The sequence below is a fragment of the Podarcis filfolensis genome (genome assembly GCF_964270895.1).
Source record: "Podarcis filfolensis genome assembly, chromosome: 6".
Taxonomy (NCBI): domain Eukaryota; kingdom Metazoa; phylum Chordata; class Lepidosauria; order Squamata; family Lacertidae; genus Podarcis; species Podarcis filfolensis.
The window spans coordinates 54,330,730-54,351,642 of record NC_139609.1 but is presented as its reverse complement, the minus strand read 5'-3'; the positions used below and the strand labels follow the sequence as shown (position 1 = coordinate 54,351,642).

General features: G+C 44.9%; 1 protein-coding gene across 2 annotated transcripts in view; it reads right to left on the bottom strand.

The window, feature by feature from the left end:
* Window positions 1-701: 701 nt before the first annotated feature.
* The window catches only part of ITPR3 (inositol 1,4,5-trisphosphate receptor type 3), a 97,943-nt gene continuing 77,731 nt past the window's right edge, over window positions 702-20,913 (bottom strand). Inside the window, exons 40-58 of one of the 2 annotated variants that reach the window (XR_014549503.1) lie at window positions 20,736-20,910; window positions 19,653-19,837; window positions 19,332-19,532; window positions 19,025-19,135; window positions 18,534-18,629; window positions 17,243-17,344; window positions 16,357-16,443; window positions 14,300-14,410; window positions 13,070-13,278; window positions 11,553-11,678; window positions 9,656-9,828; window positions 8,942-9,106; window positions 8,332-8,524; window positions 6,281-6,385; window positions 5,461-5,585; window positions 4,748-4,913; window positions 3,730-3,890; window positions 3,069-3,230; window positions 702-1,656 (exon numbers count right to left, since the gene is read on the bottom strand). Coding sequence is in view for 1 of the 2 variants with exons in the window: in XM_083620003.1 (XP_083476129.1) it covers window positions 1,588-1,656; window positions 3,069-3,230; window positions 3,730-3,890; window positions 4,748-4,913; window positions 5,461-5,585; window positions 6,281-6,385; window positions 8,332-8,524; window positions 8,942-9,106; window positions 9,656-9,828; window positions 11,553-11,678; window positions 13,086-13,278; window positions 14,300-14,410; window positions 16,357-16,443; window positions 17,243-17,344; window positions 18,534-18,629; window positions 19,025-19,135; window positions 19,332-19,532; window positions 19,653-19,837; window positions 20,736-20,910 (2,706 nt within the window). In the remaining variant the exon portion in view is untranslated. The remainder of the gene's footprint in view (window positions 1,657-3,068; window positions 3,231-3,729; window positions 3,891-4,747; window positions 4,914-5,460; window positions 5,586-6,280; window positions 6,386-8,331; window positions 8,525-8,941; window positions 9,107-9,655; window positions 9,829-11,552; window positions 11,679-13,069; window positions 13,279-14,299; window positions 14,411-16,356; window positions 16,444-17,242; window positions 17,345-18,533; window positions 18,630-19,024; window positions 19,136-19,331; window positions 19,533-19,652; window positions 19,838-20,735; window positions 20,911-20,913) is intronic. The other variant, XM_083620003.1, reaches the window with a different exon arrangement.

Genomic DNA, 20,913 nt, shown 5'->3' with positions numbered 1-20,913 from the left:
TATGTCTGAAATATTTGCTTAAATAGCTTCAGTATCAAGCAGAATCCAACTAATCCAACAGATCTTTAAAAAATCTGCTCAGTCGTATTAATGTCTGACAAGTTTGTAGCTTTACCAACAAGCATATCGAGAGGTGATTCCTTCTCCCTTCCATTTTATTGTATTTGGTTCTGTTTGTGTTAACTTAAGGAAGTTACCACATTAAAACTTAAAACAATATTTGTAAAATATTCCAGAGCAAGACAAATTGCAAAGCTGCACTCTTGATTAATGAAATCTTTTCCCCGCCCCCTTCAACCTGCACTGTAATATGTACCCTTGGGGAACACCCTGCTTGGGTCAGAAAGGAATGGAAAAGCATATGGAGGCTGGAACAAGGAACTGTCATCATCTCTCCCTAATCATCTCCCTCTAGTGGCCACTCTCACAGTTAGACAAACCTGTACCTAATGTACTTTGTTTTATTTACAGTTGAGTTTGAGTTGTAGCCTGGCTGTTGAAGTCGAACTTGCAATGCTTCTAAATGGTTAGGGAAATGCTCTGGGGCAGTGTATGTTGATTAGGGAAATTCTAAAACAAGTCTTTCGCAGTGTGGTGCCCTCCAGTTCACACCAGCCCCAGCCAGCATAGCAGGGCTGGTAGAGGTGTAGTTAATTTACATCTCAGGACTTTTATAATGTACTCTTGTTTTCTCTCCATCCTTCTCCCCAAACTTGTTTTCTTACACTAACTAACTAATGACCCTTCAATGTCCATTCTGATGATAGTTGAAATATTTCTGCTACCTTGCATTAGCCAGCTGAAATAATCCAGTTCTACCACCTTTTAACCTTCCCAGAAGCAGGCTAACGCCTAAGTGTGTACTGTCTTCTAACCTATTGTGTGAGCAAGAGGGGGAAGAGATTGCTCTTTCACAGTGCAGTACAAACATGCAATCTTCCGCTAACGCCGATAAAAGTCTCTCCATGGAACGAAATGCCATTGCATTTCTCAACAATGGAATCTGCCGCTCGTCTTCAGTCGAAGTGTTAAGCTAATAGTAGATTTTCTTAGTTTCTTCTTGGGTTAGATAGGATTCTAGAGATGAAGAAAAATGCCAGTGACTCCAGGAAAACTGAGATGACAAGCTTGTAAAAAGAGAGATCCATGTATGTTGAATTTCATGGACTCTGTTAAAATAAGTTAAAATATAGCAACTACTACTTGCTAGTAACAGTGTCAATCCTATTTGCACCTGGCTGCGAAGCCATCAAAATGTAGTGCATGGAGACAGATAACCCATGTTATAGCAACAGAGCTATCATAAGGAGCAGCAAAGCTCCCAAATGTATGGTAAACTATGAATCCGCACAAAGCGACAAATCATACTAGTTGTCAGCTTCAGGTCTCTCTCTTGAATAAAATGCAATCAGCCCTACTGGAGATGAACAGAAGGTGGTGCCGGAATGCCAAAATATGAATCAACATGACATGAATCGGCTTTCTTTGATGGATGAGATCTGTGCTGGCAACCTAGTACCAAATATCCTTCTCAGGAAGTGCATATGTAAAGTAGAGTTTTAGCTTGGTGAAGTAGATTCTGCTGTCTCAGTGGTTCAGACTGTTCTGGACATCCACAAAGCCCATCCGCTGCCTTCGCTTCCTTTGCTCTGTCATCTGGAATATAAAAACGGGGGATTTAAAAGATGGTTTTCATTTCTTCAGTTGAATTCACAACACCATTCTTTTACCAAATTTACATGTGTTCTCTGCCACAAACCCCTGCATGTTGAAGCTTGTGAGGTCTTTTGTTAGGTGTACTCAGCTAACTGGCATTCCTCGTGTAGAAATGTACCCACACTTCCCTGACCTACATGTTGTAGAGCAGGGAGGGGGGTTAACCTTCAGCCACAGGCCAGGGGTGCCAACTTGAATAAAATATGGGGGAGGGGCAAGTAAGCATCACCCTGATTAATTACAAGACGCTGCAGGCACACACTATTTGAATGGCAATGCCTATGCTTAAAAATTTCAGGGGGAATTAAGCTGCCCATTCATCAGCTGATGCACATAGAATTCAATCCATAGTTGTTCTCCCCCCCCTGTTGCCTGTGGGCTAACTATGACAGATGGGTGGTCCTGTTGGGTGGGGGAGATGAAGATGTAGCCCATAAAGGTTCTCCACCCCCATTGTAGAAAGAGATCAGTTAAGGCAGATGTTATCTTTGGGACAGTGCATCCTCTACTGTTAATCTTTTTGGGGCAACCTGCTATTAAAGGTAAAAGTAAAGGGACCCCTGACCATTAGGTCCAGTCGTGACAGACTCTGGGGTTGCGGCACTCATCTTGCTTTATTGGCCGAGGGAGCCGGCGTACAGCTTCTGGGTCATGTGGCCAGCATGACTAAGCCACTTCTGGCAAACCAGAGCAGCGCACGGACACGCCGTTTACCTTCCCGCCGGAGCGGTACCTATTTATCTACTTGCACTTTGATGTGCTTTCAAACTGCTAGGTTGGCAGGAGCAGGGACCGAGCAACAGGAGCTCACCCCGTCGTGGGAATTCGAACCGCCGACCTTCTGATCGGCAAGTCCTAGGCTCTGTGGTTTAACCCACAGCGCCACCCGCGTCTTTCACCAAATAAGAGTTCTTTGCAGAACAGCATTTGAAAAGACTAACTGTGGCAATAGCTACGAGTTGGATTGTGTGCTTGGAATATACGAGAGGAATAGTTTGAATCTCAAGGCTGGCAAAGGCTAGCTATTTGCCACATTGTGAATTGTAATCCTAACGTTTTATTTATTTATTTTGACAGTTATTAACCATGCCCTCTGGACAGCCTGCACAAAATTCAAAGCAATAAGATACCTTTGTATTTCTACGAATGTTGCCAGGGCTGCTCTGTGCTTCATCTAAAAGCAATTGCATTCAGACAACAGAAATTTTTTCCCCAGAGAGCATTATTTAGTTGAAGGGTTAGCAAATGTGGTCTAATTTTATGACATCCAAAAGTTCCAAAAAGGCGCTGCTTCTCTTAGTTCATTCCTTTAGTCCCTCCCCAAAGCACCCCGTTCCTAAAGTTTCTCATACCTGCTCCTTCAGCTCATTGAGCTGTGATGTGAGATGGGATACCAATTTCATGGTGGAATTCAGTTTATCCTGTAGACACCGGATCTCGTTCTGCTCCCCTTCACCTTCGTTGCTGACCAGTGACATGGCTCGCATCCGAGGGAACCAGTCCAGGTTCTTGTTCTGGAACAGTCATTGCAGGAAACAAGAGTTTTAAGGGAAGGAATAACTAATCAGAACGAAAGTAGCCTGGCACTGCAAAACAGGTAGGGCAGAACCTAAGAGAGGGCAATTAACTGAACTGTCAAGAACAAAGACTCTGGTGCTAAGTGCTGCCTGTTGGAGCAAGAGAGAGGAGTTATCCATCCACAGATGGAGGAGCAATTCTGCAACAAAGCTAGAGCACCCAGTGTATTAATAGCATCCCTTCAAAAGCACTATACAGAAATTAAAAACCAAGACAGTCCTTGCTTACAAGCCAGTACAGGTACCAATTCTTGAAGTTACATCCTCTCATACATCTGGCCACTGGCAGAGGCCAGATTGCAAAACTGAAGGGAAGTAGACCCAGGGCAACTGATTTTATTTGAGATTATATACCTCACACACAGGCTGCCCACTAAAACTGCCTTTTTCCAAAGTGAAACTCTTCCCATCATGCAAGAGTATTGATCGCCTTTACCTTTATCATTTGTGCTACGTAGCTCTCAGGCCCTGTGTAGTCAGTCTTGTTTTTGACTCGCACCAGCACTATGAAGTACAGGTAATTCCACATGTTGTGTTCAAATTTAATGTGCTCCTCAAAAGATACAGTCTTGTTGTCAAACTTGTCCCTTTCGAGTCCTAAGGAAGTAATGAAGAAAAGGAGAATGCTATGTTATCTAGCAACTGCTGCACCCATCCCTAAGTCCCATTAAAGAGACTGATTTTGCACGCATTTTTCTCTACTTGACCTCCACTTGTAGCATACAGAAATATGAACAGCATAAGTTGGTCAGTGGGGTGCTAATGGATGGGTGGTCATGTTCACAGCAGGGAACTGGAAGAGAAAGCCTTTGGGGTTCTTCCAATCTAATTTTAGCAGGTCTTGAGCAGAAAATGGCTAGTGCCTAATGTTCACGGCTGAGCAGTTAAATTTCAAATTACAGTACCTGTTTTGGACACTTAAAGAATCTCTGTAAAACTGAAAACATGCCTTAAAAGAAAAGATGGATGGAGTAGTTTATAACCACTTCAAGAGACGTCTTGAAATCTAAACACTAACGTTAATTGTGTAAAATAGGAAAGCTGAGATATTATGCATATTATCTCAAGTGATATTGCACTTCTGCCATTTTGCACCCACTGACAGACCATCAGAAACCAATAAAAATTTGCTTTGAAAGTGAAATTGTGAAAACTTAAATTTGAATGCACTAAGATGGGATACATTTCTGCTGTGTTTTGGATCCTGTATGCAGGCCAATGAATATCTGAAATACAACATATGTTTGTATTGTGGGCAGTTTCAGCTGCTGCAGTCAAATGAACACCCAAATCCTAATTCTCCTTTCTGCAGGGGCCTGAAGAACACCCCCTGAATACTTAGTTTACTTTTGGAGAAGGGGATAGTTCCTCCACCAGATAGGCAATGATCTTGTTGGATGTTTGCTGAATATATGGGGGTATTTCCCAGATAAATAGTTTCCCTGGGCAATTACCACATATAAAACACGTTGTCTTCAGGATTTCTTCTTTTTTCTGCTTCTCGCTCCTCAGATCTGCAAAGGTGTCGATGATTACACCAAATATGAGGTTGAGGACTATGATTATGACAATGAAGAAGAACAGGAGGTCGTAGATCACTCGAGCAGGGAAAAGAGACTCCTTTAGGACAGAAAGACAAGGACAGCCATTAAAAGAAAGCATGGCTTCTCTTATCTGGTGCTTTGCTGAAAAATGCCAAACATTTCCCTCTAGAAATTGGCAGACAAGTTGCCAACATGCCAGTGGCTACAAGTTGAATAGATTTGTTTTGTAAACAATGAAGAAAATATTTGGAAGGATTGATTGTGTTAGGTGTGCATAATGTTGGAATTGTAAGATCTCACAAAAGGTGAATTTGTGAGAAAAGATCATCTGAATTTTAAAAGTCAGAAATGTGAGAAGGGAAGGTAGCAAACCAATGTGACAAGATCTGTCACACCCCTCAGGTTGGGGACCCCATTTGACCCATATAATGTGGCGTTTGGCATTTGGTATTTAGCATAGGTGCCCCTGCGCTATGTCACAATAGACAAACTATTGGGAAAATCCAAATATGCACACCACAGTGGTATGCACTGATTTCAGTAGGGCACAGGCACCCTTTGTTGTGCTGGTTTAGACCCCTAGCCAGCGTTGCCTAACATGGGTTGCCCCCAAATTAACTCACATCTTTGGACGGCTTCCTGAGGATGTCACCCACACCACCTCCGTTTCTGAGGCCATGATTCAGGACAGTGACTATGCACATGAGCAACGTGTCGCAGGCACGCTCTGAATTATCTTCCTCCGCTTCTGGAATGCAAGCAAAAGTGCACTCAGCAGGAACACAAACAGAGCACCTATGATTAGCTTTCAGTATTGTGAAATCCATATTTCTTAGCTTCATTAACTATATGCAGAAAATACCTGGCTGTTCTGCCTCATCCTTCCTTTTTAGAAGATGGAAGAAAATAACAGAGACATTTCCAATAGCCACGTGCAGCAGCTCTGCTTGTTTCTAAAATTCATCCTGCATTATATTGTTAGGGCACTATCCAACTCTTTCCATCAGTGCAAGGATCTCCACTTGCAAAACAAAATTTCCCCTACTCCTCTCCTTCCGTGTTTGCCCCAAAAATCTTTTCTGGGAGTTCTCATGGTCCTCTGAAGCAGACCTGAGGAGGGCACAGGGGGATAAGAGAGGAGAAGAGTTCCATTGTGCAAGCAGAAATCCTTGCAGTGGCAGAAATAAGTTAGTTGGCTGCCATCCTGACTTACTTACATAGAGTGCCCCCTAGTCCCAGTAAGATGCTGTGGATAAGTACCAACAAAGTAACTTTGCATCTTAACTTGGACATTAGATCTTACAGCATCTTGTTCTGACTTCTAAGACACAGATCAATTTCATCCTAGTTGCCCTCTCAAGGTGCCGGATAAAATATGCAAAGTTTCTCTTCACTCCCACAAGCATCTGAATTAGGGAAAGTTGCTTCAGCCACCCCACCTACCTTCTATCACTTTGGGCTTGGCAACACCAGAAGAGCAGCTCATTTTGTCGCTACTGCATGTCTCCATAAAAGCGTCCATGTCTGCTTGCATCCCCAAAGGAGTACCTGGAAGGACAGGAGGCAGCAGAATTGTCAAAACATCAACTTTCAATTCATAACAATGACAAAGTCCAGAAAAGTTGTTCCTTTCACTGAAGCCATGCCAAAAAGTATCTCCCATCATGTTCTTGTTGTTCTAGGTTGCTATCTACCCAGTGTCACATAGCCTCACTACCACAAGCATCCTGTCCACATCCTTGAACTGTAACCGATCCCACAAGCTGTACTTGAATGATGCTCCAAGGACCTCCAACAAGCATGAACTAATGGTGACACTGTGTTCAGCACAGAGCCAAGTAATGTTACCCTCAGACTAACTCACAAATCTCTCACAGGAGACTATTGAGTGGTCCATTACTGATGCCATACTGATCTGGGCCAACCACTTTGAATAGCTCTGCTGCACAATTCACTAAGTACATAATAGAGGCCAAGAGATACACTATCGTTGCTCCCATCACTGCCATGTGGTACAAACAGCTATGTACTTGTACCTCAATTCAGCCAGATTCATGCCAGGACTTGCACTCTCTGCACTAGTTGATGTCTGGCCTACTTCATCACTCAGGGCTCCTCAGTAAACCAAGGAGCCTTCCAGATACCCCATGGCTGTAGAGAGCACTTAGAAGTGATTGTGTCAATAGAAGAGGGGAAAATGCATCTACATCAGCCAGCATCGAATGCACACACCAATAGAAGCTCTTTGAATCTCTTCAGAAGGGAGGTAGGGTGTCCAGACCAAGCACTCAATGAAACGTGGACATGTTTAAGGGTTGTCAGGGATCATGCTGAGGAGGAATGGTGCTGAGGAGGAATGGTGGGAGTGACCCCTTGACCCTAAATCTTCCCAGGAGCAGGAGGATAGTATAGATTTGGAACAGTGGTTTGCAGAAGGGCCTAGATCAGAAGGCAGAAGCTGGGAAATACTGGGTGGGGAACAGGTAGGAGAAGAAACACTGGAAGAGAGAGGGTTAACAGATTCACAGTCTTTGGACAGCATTCCTCTGATCTCCCCAAAGTCACAAAGAGCTCAGAAAGTCTCAGAACAGAATGCACAGAGGGTACAAACTCAGATTACAAGACGGAGGAGTGACGTAGATTAATAGGGATGGAGGAGTGTGTGATCCTTAATTGGGAGCACCACCATTTCTAGGAGATGTGTTCTTTGTTCTCTCACTGTGATTATTAAAGTATCTAACTGGTAAGACGTCCCTTTCTTTTATCTTATCTCCTGACAAGAGGGGAGGAAGCCGATTCCCCGAAGCCTGACAGGGGGGCATGTTCAGTCTAGAAGGAGTGGATCAGGTGAAAATATGAATGAAGGAGGCAGAGCAAAGTCTCAAGCATTGAAGGTTTTGAGGAGATGATTTACAGAGACCTTCTGCAGGTGCCATGGGAGGTACACTGATGCCCAAAGATGCCATGTTGGCAACCCCTGAAGTGAAGCATATGAACCCACTGAAATCTACACACTTGAACAGAAGAGTCTTTATATGTTGTATTTTGAATGGAGGGGGGGAGAGAGACTGCCATGCAAAACACATGCAAGCCAGTTCTTTCACAGTTGCAGTACTTTGCTGGTAAAAGCTGCTATTTATACACTCATAAAAGGTGCCCAATCCAGAAGTCTCAAATTGCACTTCCCTTAAGTGCAGCGCTGAACGTCAAAGCCTCCAAATTGCAAGCCTTAAGGACATAAACACGCAGGAGTGGATTTAGCTTGCCCATTACCAGTTATTCATTCTTGGTTGAAAGGTCTAGTACAAAATCAAGGTGAAAACCAATCCTTAAATAAACACAGGAGGGAACATACAGGTTTCTGGTGTAATTGGATGAACCCCGGTGAAGACAAATGGGTTGCTTCAGAAGTCAGCAAATCTTAAAATCCCTTCTGTTTAAACCACTATTGTTAAATATCAAACTTGAGAGATAGCGGGGGGGGGGGAGCAAACCTTTCGATTTAATGTTGGGCAACGGGTCTACTTCAAGGATGAAGTCATCTTTCAGAAAGAGAAAGCCTACAATGGAGAAGAGGTAGACGAGGATGAGAGCCAGAAGGGCTGTCAGAAGAATGGAGCGTCCGTTGCGTGTCACACTTTTGATGACATTAAATAAGGTCTCCTCCCGGTAGATCAAGTCAAACAGCTGAAACAGAAAAATAATAATAACTTGCTTATATAGAATCAGTCTGAAGAGAACAGGCATTCTGTGGTAGTCTTCAGGCACATAGTATTTATTTGCAGGTGAATGATTGCCATTCATTAATCACCAACATCCCCACTTTTCTCACAGATAAATGTGGACGTTCTTTTCCATAAAGGAACAAGAAGCCCTCTGGACTCTTGCTTCAAGAGCCTAGCAACTTCTCGGAACAGGAATTGGTTTGGTGTTGCTTGACAGTACCAAACCATCCCATCTAGTCAATGATTTGTATTTCTTTCTTGCCCACTTCATAAAATGAATAATTGCAATCCTAGCCAGCTAGGGAGAACAAAGCAGGCATAAAAAGAGGTGAAATGTTACGCATACAACAGGTAGATAATACAGAAGAAATTAGCATACCAAGATGCTGTAGAATAGTTCATGCACAAAGAGTCCCAAGACGCTGGTCAAGATATAGGCAACATGATAGAGAAATTCCATATCCATGATCATGGCCTTATATCCTCGGATGAATGTTCCGCGGTTTCCAACAAAGCTCACCACAAACACAATCTTATTTGTCAGCTGTGGAACAAGCACAAAGCAGAGGGGGAAAGAGGCAAGCAGTTACTTTCGGGAGTGAGTTTATGCTGTTTATTATGCTACTTTAGCTTTATTGACAGCAATCTTCTGCTTTCAGTTAACACTGATATAAATCCATTGCCATTAAATTTGCAAAGACAAACTGGTCTTAGCTCTAGGCATGGTGCCAGTACCTAAAACCCCTTGCTTCTTTGTTTGCTGGTTGGTTTGTCTCCTTAATAAAATTTATACACTGCTTGATTGTGTAAAAAAAAACAACCTCAGCATTTTACAAAAGATACAACAGTAAAATCAAGAAAATTTCACAACCAAACCTAAAAGCACACAAAAGTTAAAATACTAAACTAGATTAAAATTACTTCGATTTTCTAAGCATCTAGATAGGCATATTTAAACAAGAATGTTTTTAACAGGTGTCAGAGAGTACAGCGAAGGCGCCTACTTGATCTCAATAGGCAAAGGGTCGCACAGTTTATGGTAGTTCAGTGGAACTCATTCCCAGTTTGGCCTGAGGTTAGCCAAGTGACTTACATTGAGAGCTCCCAGTATGTTCAGAGTGAGTCCAATGCCCAGGTGGTAGATGGATCGCAGGATCAATGCCACAAGGAGCGGTCGGATCCCATAGCGTCGGGTAAAGAGAGCCATGATGGAGAAGCAGATTAAAAGCCAGGAGAGCAGGGGGATCAGTGGAGAATCCAACAGTCCTGGAAATTCACAAATTAATTCATTAAGTAGCCAAGACGTTTGTTTGTAACATAACCTTCAGCAGCAGCTGCTGTGATGGAGCAGAACTGCTCTCCTGACACTGGCATCGCTGAGACTTACCTGGAAGGTGCGGGGGTGGGGAAGGGTGAGGTTTGGATGCACACACACCCACCCACCATCCCTGACCTTGCCACAGTCCTGTCCCACCCAACACCTTCCAAGTGACAGAAGTGGAGCTCTGCATGCCCCGCTACTGATCACGTCGCACAGCATTAGGTGAGAAGAAACAAGCTTCGAGAGAACACAGCATTAAAGCACTTGCATAGCAACGGCCATCGAGGCAAAGCAGAAGGCAGTGAATGCCATTACTGTTCATCCACACTTTCGTTTGTGATTTCTAAGCCTGGGTCTCGTCGGAAAATCTGCAGTTTACTGCTGAACTGGAACAAACGTCAGTCGGATTTTCTACAAAGAACTGCAGCTGACAGGGAGGAGAACTGGAGATGCCTCCTTGCCCAGGATGGTGCAGATGTGCTACTAATGCATAACCAGCAATGCCTAGTGGGAACCAAAGATGCCATCACCCTGTCCCCTCACACAGGCACTGCTAGCCATTCCCCAACAGCACAGCTGCTCAGTGGACCACATCCTGCCTCATCTGTTTTCAACCCCAGATCTGAGCACCCAGATCTAAAGGATGCATTTCTTTTAGGAGACCACATCAGGGTATGTACAGTCTACCATGAGTGTCATCTACATCAGAGGTTTTCAACCTTTTTGAGTCCATGGCTCCCTTGACCAACAAGATTCTTTCTGCGGCACCCCTGTGGGGATCAGGAGCCCAGTTATGTCACCCCTTGCCTGCAGAGCTGGCAGCCTCTCACCCTTTTTCAAACAGCCTCCCTTGTGGAGTGCTCCCTCAGCCTCCTCTCCCCTCTCCTTGGGAGTCCTCTAGGCAGCTGCTGCCGCCGCCCTTGGTCTCTGAACTGCCCAGCCCCAAAGAGAGGTGCCTCCTCACACTGCCCCTCAGGGGCCTGGGACTTGTCTGTCTATTCCTAACAGCGAGGGCTGGTGGGACTGGCTGGCTGGGCTCCCTCGCCCACTTGCTCTTTTACTCCAAGGCCGCTTCAGCTCCTGGCAACCAGCACCCCTGACACCTGCAGAATACCTTGTGAATACCTGCAGAGCTTATAGCCAGGACTGCTACAACAAACAGCTGTGCAAGCCTTTGGGAGGCAGAGATGCAAGAGGGCATCAGAGGAAGGAGGGAAGGAAAGATGGACAGAGGCCAGTGTTGCCTGTGGCACCCCTGACCATAATTCAAGGCACCCCAGGGTGCCACGGCACACTGGTTGAAAACCACTGATCTACATGCTTGTTTGTTTTGAAAAACACTCAAAATATACAAACAGAACACAACTTCTTACTGGGAACTGGTTTACCAAAGGTTTTGCAGAAAGGTTCTTTCCAAAGGGGGTTTATTTTTAATGTTCACAAAAAGATAAGTGATTAGGGTTTTTGAAATGATAGCTTATTTGAGGTAAAGAACTGCTAGCGAGTTGGCTGCAAAGGCCTAGCTGGCAAAATTGACCGAAGAACCACAGGGCCTCAGACAGCATTTTCTTTGCATGAATACCAAGTGGGCAGAGTACCCCTGCAAAGGGATCCATGAATGCTGGCAATGGTTGTATAAAAATCAAAGTGAGCCTGATGGAACATATACCCATTGAGGATGCTTCGACATAAGGATAGAATAAAGCAATGATGATGTTTATGAAGACAGCCAGGTTGAAGGAAATGCTTCCCCAGAGTGTCATTCTGCGGGAGAACCAGTACATCAGTGGATTGCCTATGAGAAGAAAGAAAGGCAAAGCTGAGTATATCTTGTATGCTTTTGGAAAGTAGCACAGAGCTCTCCAAAGACCCAGCAATCTCAGTGCAATTATTTATAGAGCCAGAGATCAATGCTCTTGTTTCCCCAACCCAGTTGCAAACACTATCAATTGCCAGAAACTGGGACATAATTTTCAAATGATACCTCAATATTTGTGCTCACCACATTTCAGTGGACTGCAGCACATAAAACTGGTCCGGGATCATGTCCTCATTTCATTCTTTCTACCACTGTTTTCTGTAGAAAAACTCACTAAGATTTTGAATGCTAACACGTTAAGCAGGGAGGGTGAAACAGCAGCCCTCCATATCTTATTGGACTCCAACTCCCATCAGCCCCAGCCAGCATGGCCAATGGCAAGGATGATGGGAGTTATAGTCTGGGCAGCCACAGCTTAGCCACTGTTGATTTAAAGGGACATCCAGTCAGCTCTCTCAAAGTTATGAGAGGGGAATAGGGATGCTGCAGATGTGTCACCTACCCAGAAGCCTCCCTGACTGGTAGTCTCTGAGAATCCCCACACAGCAGCATTGGGATATGTCAATGTCCATGCAGAGGCTGCCTCTACAGATTCAGCTCATCGTGGCCTTCATGACTACTATGGGGCTATCTCAGTTCATCACAGGCCCCAAACAAGTGGAAGGGCACACTCTTGAACTGGTCTTTGCTATAGAGCGAGTGGCTGCAGAGAGAGTTTGCAATGAGCTCATTGTCCTGGGTAGATCATTCCTTGATGACACTTGGACTGGCAACAGTAATATCCTCCTGCAGGGGTGTGGAACTACTGAATATTAAACAGGCGCCATCTCTTGTCTTTTCGGCAACAGCTGAAGACCTTCCACTTTCAACAAGACATTTGCATTGAAATCTTTCCCAGTCTGCACCTGTACTGGAATTGTTTCCAATATTTCCTTTATTGTTTTACTACTTGTTGACTGCCCCTGGGTTGCTTTGGGAGGAAGGACAAGATACAAATTTAAAGAAAAAAATAAATAAGATGGTCTGCCCCAGAGAAATATAGAATTCAATGGATTATTGAATCATCTAGGGGGTTTCCTGATTGACATGGTTGGCACTCCTGAAAAAGCTGTGGTCTCACTGTGAAACAGAAACGGCTATTGAAATGATCGCTCCAAAGCGCCCTCTCCAGGGCTATGGAGTCTGCATGGCCCCATGATTCTCTGGGGAGCTGCAGGGAATGAATTGGGTGCCACCTTCAGGACAGGGTCAGTGGAGCCCGGTGAACATCACTTGACTATCCACACTCCTCAACAGGTGCTTGCAGGGGCTTGAGCTGACATACAATTTGGCATTCTAAATTATTATCTGTACAAACAGCCTCCTGCCTTGTTCTAGTCTTACTGCGCAGTTTCTTCTGCCATTCCATCTCGTTGTGGAGGAAGGACGACTGCTCAAAGAAGTCACTGACTTTGCTGCCCTGGTCATCCTGCTCTGTTGTGGTGAACAGGCGGTATTTCGTCTCTTTGGTCACAAACTCGCAGATGCTGGGCACCGGGAAGATGATCTGCTCCATGCTGCGGTCCAGGCGCACAATCTGGGAGAAAGCAGAGATTTGAGGAGTCTTTGGTTCATATCCTGGAAGGCACCTAGGTCTTTCTCCCACTTTATCCTGGTAGCTTAAGTATGGGTCAAAGCAGTTCAAAACCGTATGTATAAAATATACAGCTAAAACCAGTGCATCTGTATATGTGACAAGCACCCCCAGCAGCAAAACCCAGGAAATAAGCATCTGGGTTGGAGCACAATGTCTGCTAGAGTTGCAGCTAATCCAGGACGCTGCACCAGCCAACAGCATGGGCCAGTGCTTCAACACTGGCAGGCAAGAGTTAGCATCACCAGATGCGGCATCATAAAGGTTTTTATATGGCTCAGGATAAGGTAGAGAAAGGACATGACTAGGTGGAATCTTGAGTGAGTCAACCACAGGGCATTTTTCAAAGAGATTTGCTAGTCACAACGGAGGAGGCTACATTAGTGTATTCCGGCACGATTCCTTACATTCAAGCAGAACTAATGGGATGACAGCTGACAGGCATGAGCTCTTGAAAAATTGGTTACGCAACTTACAAGCTGCAAAAGCAGCAGCTCTGGTGGCTAATAGAGCCATCCTAAAGTTGAGGATGAGGAGAGAAATTATGTAGAGGAGAAACCACCATTTCCTAAAGCCTACTGGCTCACACCAGCCAGAGCTGGAGGTTTTCTATTGTGTACTGCCTTCATTCAGCTTCCATGAAAAGTAGTTTTCCCACTATTGACACTAATGGAAGAGAAAACAATTATGCTAACTTCAGAACTGGTGTACATTTCTGCCATTTGTGAGGGCAAATCAGAGAAGGCCTTGGAATCACAGTATCCAAGACCCCCTCATAAGCCTCTTATGGATATTTCGGAGCAGGTCATCCACATGCTGTTAGATAATGAAATGCAGAACTGTATATTACACCGTTTAGGTCATCTGATACAGAAATCCGGATACCAGACATGACCCAAAAAAATTCTAATTACACGCAGATTTGAAAACGTGTAGACATAGCTATGAAAAAAGTCAACCCCACCTCTATCTGGGATGTGTGCTTCTCATAATACGCTAGTGGATCTTCCTCTTCCTCTTGGACAGGAGTTGTTGATTTCAGCATCTGGGTCAGCTGTTTGTTGTGCAGAATGAGCTGTGAGAAAGAGAAGGGGGAAATACTATTTCCTCAGCTTGTAAAGGCCCGGGAGGAATCTCCTTCAGCTATGTATTAGCAATACATTTCCTTGTATTTACTAGGTATGACAAGCTCTGGGGGGTGAGGGGAGCATATATAGTCAGGGTAGACAGGGCCTGCGCTTCCCCTGGGAGACAGCCATTCAATTCAGCACACTAATTAACAGCCAAAGACCACTAATCTGTAAATTACAAATCAGTGCCCATAAATCCCCACACAGAAATTGAATTATAACTGGGTAATGATTGTGGTCTTGGACTGTGCGATGTGAGCAAACAAGCTCACAGCCAAGCAATCAATGTGGCTATCTCTGAAAAATAAAAGGAACATTGGTAGTACCACAGGGAAAACTCACCTGCACTGCTGTATAAAGATCTACCGGGAGGTGAGGGAAAGTGTATCCAGAGACCACTATGCCCACAGGAAAGCAACACAAAGCTGTACAATCATCCAGTAGATTTCCTACTTTGGTGTATGGGGTTTCCCCCCCCCACCTTCTGGTGTAACATACTATCGCTCAAAAGCTTTCTCCCCTGTTCTTGATCTGAAGGCCAAGAAGTAAGGCCCTTTCATTGTTCCATTCTGTGCCTCCGTGACCTATTGTGAACCCAGGGATGCGGGTGGCGCTGTGGTCTAAACCACTGAGCCTCTTGGGCTTGCCAATCAGAAGGTCGGCAGTTTGAATCCTCACGATGGGGTGAGCTCCCATTGCTTTGCCGCAACTCCTGCCAACCTAGCAGTTCGAAAGCAAGCAGCACAAGTAAATAAATAGGTACCACGGCAGCGAAAAGGTAAACGGCGTTTCCATGCGCTCTGGTTTCCGTCATGGTGTTCCATTGCTCCGGAAGCAGTTTAGTCATGCTGGCCACATGACCCAGAAAGCTGGACAAGTGCCAGCTCCCTCGGCCTGAAGCGAGATGAGCTCCGCACCCTATAGTCTCCTTTGACTGGACTTAACCATCCAGGGGACCTTCACCTTTTTTCTTTTTTCTTTTTAGCTTTTATTGTTAAGCCATTGCCTATTCCTTCCTGTGCCCTCTGGCTAACCTGACTCGTAACCATGCACACTGGGTCATTCTGGGCGGCTAACAAATCCAACAGGGTCAAAGAGCAAAAACAAACAGTAAAATCAAACAGTAAAAACACCATATAAATCATAATATATACAACAAAAATAGCCACTAATATAAGGCATATGTCCACAAACCTGTTCTGATGTGTGTGTACCTCCACAACAGTGAGTAAAGTTTCTTAAGTCGAGCCAACTGCCATGCTCTAGCCATCCAGCCACTCAGTGATGTTTGAAGTTTGCCTGCAACCCACAGCTCTGTTTCATATCTGCTTCTCTTCCTCGACCACCTTTTCCCAAAGCCTCTGTCTCTTCTACCTATCTTTAAGTTTCTGTTTTTTGGTCCACTGCCAACTCTGCTTCCTTCCCTTAGCCACATTGCCCTTGGGCCTGTACACAATTTTAATCCCTGAAAACTATTTGATTTCCCTCACAAACAGACTTTTTGCCAAAATGCTGATGTAGACAGCTTCACTACCTCTGCAGTTTAAAAAAAATAAATGCTTGTGAACATTCCATGGCATAAATGTTTCTCGATCACAGCCCTTGGTTTCACTAGCACAAAACATCTCAAAAGCATTACAACAGTGTTTTAATAAAATCCTTTATAAACTGACAAAGTAGCAGTGTCCTTAGTTAACATCCTTATGGATTTGGATTATTGAAGGCTTGTGTAGCTTCCCCATCTCCACATTTCACCTCATGGGAAAATGTAAACAGATGAAAAATTAAATTATGGGAAACAGCTGCAGAACTGTCCCTTACCAGGACTGACGCAATATGTCAGCAGTACTTCCTAAGCACCTTCCTGTTTCAATAGGGAGCATACACATACCATAGAAGAGATCCCTTCCTCCTCCTCCTCCTGAATTCGTTTCACAGGTTTTAAGAGATGCTGGAGCTGCTTGTTGTGCCGAGACAGCTGAAAACGTAAAGAAAACAAACACTGAATTGCCAGAGCCTAACAGCTGACTACAAAGTCATTTGTGGATAGGTGAAAGCTTGTTTGCTTTGAAGCCTAATGTCACTCAGTTACAATCATTTAAAAAAAAGCCTTTGCATCAGTGCATCCTTTCAGAATGCACATCACCAGTTCAACCAAAAGTAGGGCTTGTGCCCATCATTTGGACAGGAACATTGGGATGCACCTTGCTGGCAGGGCTTTCCCACCAATGATGGAGCAACCTCCACAGCAAAGGTTAGGAGAGCCAAGCCAGGCTGGGTGGAAGGATACCTCCATCACATCTAAACTCCCTCCAGCACAGCAGATTGGGTTTTTTAATTGCTCTGCCCATCAGTTGTACCATTGCTTCCTCCTCCCCATTTAAAGGTTTATATGGAGCTGTGGGATGAGAGTATGGTACACACACACACACACAAAAATGTACTTCCTTGATCTTGGCTTGTGTGGAGAAAGAAGGAATAAAAACTGAAGGGTAAAGCAGATTTGGGCTTGAAGAGAGAACAAAACCCCAGATGTCTATTTCTTTCCGTTGGAAGTGTGTTGTATTGCATGCGGGTCAAGACTGCAGCTCCATCCACATATCAGCTGAGGCTGAAATCTTCCAATGTTGTGCTTGAGAAACTATTTTAATTGGTCTGGGGGGAGAATGTGGGAAGAGTAACCCTTTCTAATCCATCCTTCATCCTCAAGGGCACCAGTGTCTAGGAAAAGGGAAAAGAATCTTTATCAAGCAGTAAAGCATTCATACAAAGGATACCTGTAGGGCTAAAATGTAGATGTTGTGTCCAACTTCCCGAGGAGAAACATCAGAGTTCTCACACTCTTCTTCTTGAACATAGGCTTTCTTAATGACATCAACCTGTGAAATATTTCACACATAAGTCCTGGTCACTAAAGCAGGAATCTGCTATAGGCAAGGCTATAGCAATAGCATAGTAAACAGGTAGGCTTGCCGTATGAGCAGAGAATCTGCTATTCTGTGAAGAATTTGGTATCCTGAGAATCACAGCTTTAATTTTTAATAACAAAACACACAGCCTTCCTGTTACTAGCACTTGTAGAGAAACAGACTAAAAATCTCAGAATCCAGAAGGGTTGAAAATAATGTCCTGAGTCTTTTTCCCTCCCACATAGCTGCCCCATCCTAGAGTCCACAAATTCCAACCCACCTCACCAACCCCTTATTCCATTCTAGTCTTTCCAAGTAGTATGGAAACCAAAGGGCAGCAAGGCAAATGTTTGTCAACTGACCAGCTAGTGTGTCTCTATTTCGACCCTACTGTATTATGGTCTCTGGGCAAACCTCAGGCTTGTGAGCTGATGAAGACCCTTCCAGGCCTATTTACCGGGCGTGAGGGATCTCCCAAGGCCATGTCCACTCTCCTCAGGTCACTTCCCCTGTTCCCATGCCATGTCCCTCACAGACCCTGCTTCACACCCTCCTTGAGGGCATTTGCCTGGCTGGAATGTGTTCTTGGAACAGGGACAGAGTATGCGGCTTGTTTTGTTGGAAGATGGAGATAAGTTGGTACAGAAACCTTGGGCTTTTGCAGAGTCACATCCATTGCTCTGCCTACTCTTTCCTCAAACTCTACCCACCATTGGCATGAGGCTTCCAGAATGTTGCCAGCAAGGAAATGCAGTCCTCAGGCTGAAAAATGTTCCACACCCCTGCTATAATCTATTATTCTCTTGGTCCCTCTGCTGAAGTTGCCAAGGAGCAAGGTAGCTGGCATATTGTCTGAAGAGTGCTCAGAGATGGTACCCATCTAACATGGTGCAGACTGAGACCAGTTACTTAGGAGCAAATGGATTCCACGTACGTGAAGTAAAACAGGTTATATTTCTACAAGGCTCTGTCAAGAGGGAACTGCAAAGCTGATAAAGAGGAGGATGAGAAGCTGCTTAAAGGATGGATGTCCTATATCCCAATTGTGCTCCACACAATTCCAGGTCCCCTTTATTTCAATAATGATTTGAAGTGCAACAGATCTCCCAAAAGCAGGAAAGGCCACACAGAGCTATCCCAGCCCCCTCAACCTTCTTACCAATTCCTGAGGCCGGAGGCTGATGAGAATCCGCTCGGCATTCTCACTGTCATGCCTGCTCTCCATCAGGGCCAGCAAAAGCTTGGAGGCATTGTCCTAATAACAAACCAAAAAAAAAGCTACTGCAGTAAAGATAGATGATTTCAACACACCATGTATCCAGAGCGTACTCACTCTGCAGAGGATCAATCCTCCATCAAAGCTACAAGAGAAGTCAGAATTCCAAAGGGATGAGGGAGAGCAAGGAGGAACCAACACACACTATGATTGGGTGGGCAGTATTTGAGAGGCAGGAAGTGGAAGAAGCTTGGTGCATATGCAAACCCCTATTTTGGTGCAAAGAGCTAGAATGATCACATTCAAATACGTTCTAGTCTGACCATGAAATAATTGCATGCAGGAAGTCAACCCCCAACATGAAGCATCTCTTGCCATCCCATATCTCCCATCCCTCCCTGTCCCATCACCACATTTCCAGCCAAGCCATCTACCTTTAGCTGAAGAACCAAGTCCATTCGGTACTTGCAGAGGGGGCTGATGTCATTGAGGATCAGGGCTGTGATGATGTCTATGCCGTTTGACTCATGGGTCACAATGCAGCTCTGTGGATTAATACAAGGGAGTTACTCAACTGGCTCACAGCCAACTCCAAATCTCTGCTCCTATTCAAATGCTGAGACATAAAAATTGATGCTCTATCCAGCATCTCCATAACCTGAGTGTGTGAATCAAGCTGAACTCACGATTTCACTGGATGATGAAGCAATACAATTTTATCCACAAGTCAGTTGGGGTTACCTGGTTCTCATGACAGGGTCCCTGGCAATATTCTGTCAGTGTCTCCAGAGTCTGGGTGATGAGGGCCACGTTGTATTCATTGATGTAGAGGCCCAACAAGCCCAGCCGTCCTGTGGTACTACCACACATAATATCCAGAAACTGCAGGGTTTCACACACCAGATTGTAGTTGGTTTTATTGTTCTGACAGCGGAGGAAGTTCTGTGAAATCAAGAGCAGAGTTTAAGAGGCATCTCAGTGGCGGGCAACTTTTCAACAGCAGACATCACTTGGATATGAGATATGCTGCAGAAGGGACCCATTTCAGTGCAGGATGCCCACCTGGAGATCCCGGTTGTGATTCTCACACAGCAGCTGCAAGAAGCGAAGAATTGGCTCCATGATCAAGACGGACACACCCATTTCATTGCTTTGGTTTCTATCCCTTGCATCATGGCCGGTCCGGAGCCCTACACCCATTGGGTAACGGGACGGGGCGCTGGGCAGCATGAAAGATGTGACTCGTTCTGCAAGGAAATCAACACTTGATCACTGGCTTAGCATATGAGCTGTGGCAACCTGTCTGGAAGGCCTAAAACCAATCTGTCTGACTCTTCAGAAAAAGGACCCCTAGCAGGCATCCCCCTTTGTTCCACTGAGCCTCTCCCTTCCTGAAAGCATCACCCAGCAGCTCAAGTGATGTCCCATTTCTGACACTCTGGAAGACTCAGCCACTGAAGACTTTGTAATGTACTGACAGAAGGCTCACCCATTTGCTGTCCTGGAGCATGGCTTCTACCAGGAAGCTGAGATACCATGTGGTTTAGGCTGGCAACAGTGACACACACCAAGGATCCCTGCCCCCAGTAATTAGGTGTTTCCCTAATGTGGTTATTGCCAGTCTGGATGACAGACAGCCTTTCACCTAAGCTTGGTGTTTCCTGGAGCTTTAGTTTAGTGTAGGTTAACCCTACACTTGCAGAATGCTGAGGGAGCTGGCTTAAAGATTGATGGAGATAAAAAATTAGCACCCATACTGTTTCTCAGTGCAAGGAACCTTTATTTTCCCATGGAGGGCTGCATTCCTTCAGGGGTAATCTATGGGGGAATGCTTGCTGGTGATGGGCAGGGCCAAAGTCAGCGTGTGGGGGAGTGGGGTAGAGCAAAAAGTGGTTGGGGCACTTCTATCTCTCTGTCTCTCTCCTTGTCATCCACATGAAGTTGAGGGTTATATGTGACCCACAAGCCATATACTCCTCTCTGCTGTCACAGATCCCACATTTTTCAAGAGGGAGTTACTATTCTTCATTTGGGAATCCAAGGGTTGAGAGTGATGTGGCCATTTTCAGAGATTCTTGCCAAGAGCATTTGTTGCTTTCCTAGACAAGCTCTGGGGAGCCCAGAATAAACTGGGTTTCCACATACCTTTGCTGGTATGGTCTGGGGAGTCTTTGTCCTCACGAGGTTTGTTGCCAATATCGCTCATGTTCACAGTCACTGTAGACTTGACTTCCTGCTGAGCTTTCTTCATCCGGTCATGCAGAACTTTAAAGAACTTTTCCGACTTCTTGTCACCCGTCATCAAGTTATAGAATGATTTCTT